The 6,346-nt window shown below is 42.8% G+C and overlaps 1 protein-coding gene across 1 annotated transcript; it reads left to right on the top strand.

Annotated features, from left to right (window-relative positions):
- The first annotated feature begins 2,470 nt into the window (after positions 1 to 2,470).
- Positions 2,471 to 6,234, top strand: SPTY2D1OS (SPTY2D1 opposite strand). The gene is made up of 3 exons (XM_043452427.1): positions 2,471 to 2,935; positions 3,366 to 5,441; positions 6,126 to 6,234. Exons 1-2 carry the CDS (start codon positions 2,867 to 2,869, stop codon positions 3,456 to 3,458), a joined length of 162 nt encoding a protein of 53 aa, XP_043308362.1. The 5' UTR covers positions 2,471 to 2,866; the 3' UTR covers positions 3,459 to 5,441; positions 6,126 to 6,234.
- Positions 6,235 to 6,346: the final 112 nt, after the last annotated feature.

Raw genomic sequence — 6,346 nt, 5'->3', positions numbered from 1 at the left:
AACATGCAGAAATTTACACAAAGCAAAGTCAAGTTGCTGAAAATTAGTGATAGAGAAATTTTTTTTTTCATTTATTTTTATTAGTTGGAGGCCAATCACTTCACAACATTGCAGTGGGTTTTGTCATACATTGACATGAATCAGCCATGGAGTTACACGTATTCCCCATCCCAATCCCCCCTCCCACCTCCCTCTCCACCCGATTCCTCTGGGTCTTCCCAGTGCACCAGGCCGGAGCACTTGTCTCATGCATCCCACCTGGGCTGGTGATCTGTTTCACTATAGATAATATACATGCTGTTCTCTCGAAACATCCCACCCTCGCCTTCTCCCACAGAGTCCAAAAGTCTGTTCTGTACTTCTGTGTCTCTTTTTCTGTTTTGCATATAGGGTTATCATTACCATCTTTCTAAATTCCGTATATATGTGTTAGTATGCTGTAATGTTCTTTATCTTTCTGGCTTACTTCACTCTGTATAATGGGCTCCAGTTTCATCCATCTCATTAGAACTGATTCAAATGAGAAATTTTTAAATAGGCACTTTCCCTATGATCCAGCAATCCTCCTCCTGGGATTTACCCTAGAAAAATGAAAACTTCTGTTCCCTTTAAAAATTATACGCAAGTATTTATAACATCTCTATTCAAAATAGCGCAAAACTGGAAACAACCCTAATGCTGTTTGACAGGGAAATTGACAAACTGATACAACCATACAATGAAATAATATTCATTGAGAAAGAACTGACTATTGTATAATATGAATGAATCTCAAAAGCATTAATGCTAAGTGAGAGAAGCTAGTGGAGACGCCAGTGGAAGAAGGTTATGATTCCATTTACATGAAGTTCAGTGGTTGTCAGGGATCAAGGGATTTAGGAAGACGGGATTGACTTCAGGGAGGTATGGGGAGTTTTTTGAGATGATCCCAATTTTCTCTGTCCTAATTGTGGTGGTAGTTACAAGATTGATACATTTTAAAAATTGTATCAGTTGTACACTGAAAATAAATGTGTTTTATCCTATGTAATTTATACCTCAATAAAGCTTCTTATTAGAAATGGATAAAGGAATGTGTTTAGATTTTTTTTTTTTTCTCAATTGACCCAGGATGTATTGTTATAGGAGAAAAGCCAGTTATGAGTTAGCAAAAAGTTTGTTCAGGTTTTCCAGTAACAATTTAGAGAAAAAAATCTGAACAAACTTTTTGGACAACCCAATATGTAGTAGCATATGTGGTGTGATCACCTCTAATGAAACAACACTAAAAACCCCTCTATGTGTGTTGCTATGTATCCCTGTGTAGCTCTATGTGTATATCCCTCTGTGTGTCTAGTGATGTTCACAAGCTCCTGGATAGTCTTCGGCAGAAGAATACACACTAGACTGTAACACTCGTTACATCATGGGGCTAAGTGAGGAAGAATATTACAGTTTTCTTTATACATCTTTGGATGATTTCATGTTTTACAATGAACACCCGTTATTTTCATGATGAAAATAAGGGAGAGGATATCAAACTAATAGGGGGATGTATATGGAAGAACTCTGGTGGGGGGAGGAACCCACCATATCAGTGCAGGGGTGGTCATTAAACTTGACAGAAAAGGAGATCTTTGGTAACCTCTGAGAGAGCATCTGATTAGTGGGGTTGGGGCAGAAGTCAGGGTGTGAAGTGTGGAAGCAAAGCATGGACTGGAAAGAAAGGCTTTGTTCAGAAAGTTTGGTCATACAAGGCAATTTAACAAGACAGTTAAGGGAGCCACAGCATTAACTGGAGTTTTTTGTGAGAAGAGGAAAAGAATGCTTGTAGCTTCTTGAAGGCCAAGAAAAGAGAACCAGTGGACAGGAACTGACCAAAAGTGTTAAAGAATGCTATAAAATGATGATGAGGGGAGGTGGGAGGGGAAGGGTTGCAGGGACAGAAGTAAATACTTCTCATTTCCTTAGAATTCAGTTGTGTTTCATTCACAGTTGTCATATACCTAGGAATGCACCTTTCCCAACCCCTGTCTTAGTCTAAAGAGCTCAACTTCCTAACAGGAAACTGGGCCCTGATCTGGAGCATCACCTGTGTGACCTAATGCAGATCACTTGGGACCATACAGAAAGCTGAGCACTGAAGAATTGATGCTTTTGAACTGGGATGTTAGAAAAGACTCTTGAGAGACCCTTGGACTGCAAGGAGATCAAACCAGTCCATCCTAAAGGAAATCAGTCCTGAATATTTATTGGAAATACTGTTTCTGAAGCTGAAGCTCCAATACTTTGGCCACCTGATGCGAAGAGCCAACTCATTGGAAAAGACCCTGATGCTGGGAAAGATTGAAGGCAGTGGGAGAAGGGGATGACAGAGGATGAGATGGTTGGATGGCATCACCGACTTGATGGACATGAGTTGAGCAGGCTTCAGGAGTTGCTGATGGACAGGGAAGCCTAGAGTGCTGCAGTCCATGGGGTCACAAAGAGATGAAAAATACACTCAGTCACGACTGAGTGACTGAACTGACTAGGCTTTGTAAGCCTCAGTTTTCTCATTGGTAAAATGGGATAAGTAACAGTACCTACCTCATATTGTTGCTATGAGATAACGCTTTCAGAGAGCTTACATTTCCGCTAACTGCTCATCTGGGGGCAGTCTTCTTTGACCTTCTGTGGTCTGGCCCATGTCATCATGATGTCACAATGCCCTACTAGACTCCAACTTCTCCACTAGAGAGTTGTGGATGCTTTGGAGTTACGGACTAGAACTGACATGAGAGACCTCTACCAACTGAGGGTTTCGTGAGCACACTGCTTTGTCAAGATCTTGGTGAATAGTCTTTCACTGTGCAATCGTGTCTTAGAAATTGTTTTACTTGTTATCATGATCGTGCTTGGCTGGATGCTTTTTGTTGGATTTGCATGTTACTTGGGCACATTTCCAGAGTTCGTGGTAAGTAATGACCTTGCCTGTTAATTCTTCATAGTCAGTCTTGGCTCTGGCTCACCCTCCCAGCTGGGATTTCTGACCAAACAGGAAAGATGGTTGAGGTCTCACCACTAATAAGAGGTCAGGATGTGGTGGGAACAAAGTTAGTTTCCCAGGCTACTTCCCATCCCACTGGGACATCTTTAAGCCTTTACCCCTCCCCTTGGTTACTTAATATCACTTATTTCAAAGCATGATGGAATCTGTAAGGGCTCTGCTAGAGGCATTGCCTGACTTCTGGATTTCAGGCCAAGTGAATCAGTGATTGCTGGGAGGAAAGGGAATGTGGGTATTAGCGGACGTTTCAGCAGCCCTTCCAGTCACATACAGGGGCAGTTACCTACTGGAACAATGAATAGGGCCAGCTCTGCCTTTAAGTTTCTTTTTGCCTCAGCCTCCAACTCTGAAGTGGAAAGAGAGGTGGGTTGTTCAGGAGAGCAAGACACACCTGAGGAGCCAGACTTTGGATGAAGATCTGCAACTGTGAGCGACTGTGACGGTCTGTTGAGCTGGATTCCTCCCTTTCAAGAGAACTTGATAGCACCCGGAAATGTCAATGGAAAGTTTACTTTCCTCTGGAAAATAAAATGAACTGTGAAATGGGAAAGACTTTGAGGAGCACTGCTGAGGACAGCAAGCCCTGGGTCAAAGATTTGTTAATAACTATACCTCCTGGGTATTCTTTTCAATGACTGTTCCACCTATTATTTTTTCCATGCAGACTCTATAATAAATTAGACCAGCATTTTTAATGCCCCTTTTGGCAGATTCTGAAACTTGAGTTAATGTAAATTTGAGTTCAGGTTCTAACTTTGCAACTTCCTGGCCGTATGACCTTAGGAAAGTTTAATCTCTCTGAACCTCAGTTTCTTCATCCATAGGATGGAGATATTCCAGTCTCTTTCTGTTTTTGTGAGAATTACACGTGGAAATTCATGTGAAGCATTTAATGCAAAACTTGACAAGTTAGTAAATGCTAGCTTTAAGTAGTAAATGCTAACTTAACAACTAGGCCAAATAATGAACTAGTCAGCAGACTTACTGGTGACTATGACCTTACCTACTTACCTAGGGCCACAAAAACCAACCCATTTGTGAAGCTGAAACATAGATCTCTGGACTTAATACCCCTCTCATTCATTCCACTTGACCAGCCTGTGTATAGGAAGCATTAGTAACAGTGTCCTTTTAGCAAACCATCTCCTGGCCTTGAATCCCACCCCCATTTCATTCAGACTGGTTTTTTCAAAGATGTTCCCATTGTTAAAGAAACTTAGCTCTTAAGAGTCTTAATATTATAATATGCAATTACAGGAGCAGGTTTTCTGGGAAGCTTCTCCAGAAGGCTTTAAGAAGGGTATCCAGGGCTCCAGAAGGTTATCAAGCAAGTCCCAGCCCTAAGTATCCTAGGAGCAGGCCATGATGGGGTTCTTTTTTTTCGCCTATGCCCCAGAATTTCTATGAATGTATCAGCCCAACAGTCAGACCTGTGCGGGGTGGGGTTGCAGGTGGAATCACTGGGCACCTATTTAGCTTGAGCAGCTGCCACAGTGCGATCCTGACCAAACCATTGACATTGTGGGTGCCTCAGTTTCTCCAGCTATGAAATGAGCAGAATAGCCCATCTTCCTCCTCTTCCCTTCTCAGGAATGTCAAGAGGAGTCTTTCCCTGCATGATGAGGGTTTAACTGTACCATTTCTAGAAATGCAAGACTTTTCTTCTTTGAGTAGCCTAACAGTTACTCAAGTTATTTATTTTGGTGGGGGGGCAAGAATACAGGAGTGAGTTGCCATTCCCTTCTCCAGGAGATCTTCCCGACCCAGGGATTGAACCCAGGTCTCCCACATTGTAGGCAGACGCTTTACCACCTGATCCACCAGGGAAGTCTATTCAAGTTATTTAAGTAATTGCTTATAGTGTACATAGCTAGTCACTCCTCCCCATTAATCCATAGTGTGTGTTTTGTTCACAGCAACGCCTTGGGCATCTGATTGCATAAAACAGGTAGTCAAACTTTTGGCAGGTGATGAGTTAATAAAGATAAGATGCCAGCTAGATCCTAACCACACAGTCAAAGAACAGGGCCCTCCTACTCAGAGTTCTTTAGCCCGTACACACCCTGGCCAGCTGTCCCATACCTTCTCACTCTGGTCCTCAAGGTCACAAGAGTTGATGTCACAATTAGTGTCCGAGCTATCTGCCCCCCAGATAGCCATGGCGAGCCACTTCAGGTCAAACTAGACCACGAAGCTCTCCAGCCAGGAGCTACCATGCTGGACCATCCACCATCTGGTCTTGCATGAAGACAGCCCAGTTTCCAGGGCTCGGAATAGAATACCACACCTTTCAGAACCACCTGTTTCGCTCTGCACACACTACCAGCTAAGAAGCCCTGCAATGATTGTTGTCTTATGGATGCTTCTCATTGCAGGAACAATGTGGAAGGGATACAAATATCCCCCAGGGGGGGTAAGTGTGCCTTGAGTTTTGTTCTCTATTCTTACTTTGAAAATGTATTCCCTGGGATACATGAACCAAGCCCAAAAATCCAACTTTAGAGACACTCTCTTTATTTTAAAAAGTTACTGTAGCATACCTATTTCTATTGTTATTCAGTATCTATCTGTTTAGAGTTGAGAGAGTTCCCTGTGTCTTTCATGTGATCTTTTATACATCTTTTCCTGAGTGTTTACTCTTAAGTTCTTTAGTGTCTTTCCAAAAACAAAAACAAAAAACTGGAGATACAGAGGTAAAGATATTTCAGGCCCAGAGTCAAAGCTGTCTGACAGGCATGACCTGTTTTCATATTTACGGGACACTTCATATGCTCTGCCTTCAATTTCCCTTCTTAAATTAGCCCACATCAGCAACCCAGGCTTAACTGTCCCTCATCACATAAACACTGGGTTGTAAAACTGTCCTGTTGGCAGATGTCTTTCCTCTCTTCTTAGACCTTGGATATTTGTGTTTTCTCTACCACTTGTCTGCTCCCACACTGCTAAGTCCCAGTGGCAGCTGGGCTTGGAGGCATTAGGTGAGACAGAATGGGACACAGCTAGCCCTGCCTGCCCTTGGGAAGGAGGACAGTTCCCTCAGCCCCACACCCTAGCCAACACTAGTCAAGACCCACCTGACCTCCTTTTCTCCCCCTAGACCCCAGTGGAAATAAGCAAAGATGATCCTGGTGAAGTGATGCAGCTCTGAAGCTTTCCCACCCAGCTGTACAGTTCCTGATGGTGTCCCATATAAAGTAATTGCACATTATTTTGTCACATTTTATGTAACAAGTTACCACACTTTTAAAGATGAATGAAGACTTGGTATTCTGTTAGCTCAAAACAGGGAGATGGAGGGTGAGGAGGTAGTTGAGGGAA

Source organism: Cervus canadensis, chromosome 29 (assembly GCF_019320065.1).
Source record: "Cervus canadensis isolate Bull #8, Minnesota chromosome 29, ASM1932006v1, whole genome shotgun sequence".
NCBI lineage: Eukaryota > Metazoa > Chordata > Mammalia > Artiodactyla > Cervidae > Cervus > Cervus canadensis.
This window is presented reverse-complemented; position numbering and strand designations above follow the sequence as displayed.

What these genes read in the sequence shown, in the direction of transcription:
- SPTY2D1OS (XM_043452427.1), top strand. Translation starts at nt 2,867, where the DNA reads ATGATCGTGCTTGGCTGGATGCTTTTTGTTGGATTTGCATGTTACTTG. An exon ending in GCACATTTCCAGAGTTCGTG is followed by an intron (nt 2,936 to 3,365) that starts GTAAGTAATGAC and finishes TTTTTGCCTCAG; the next exon opens with CCTCCAACTCTGAAGTGGAA.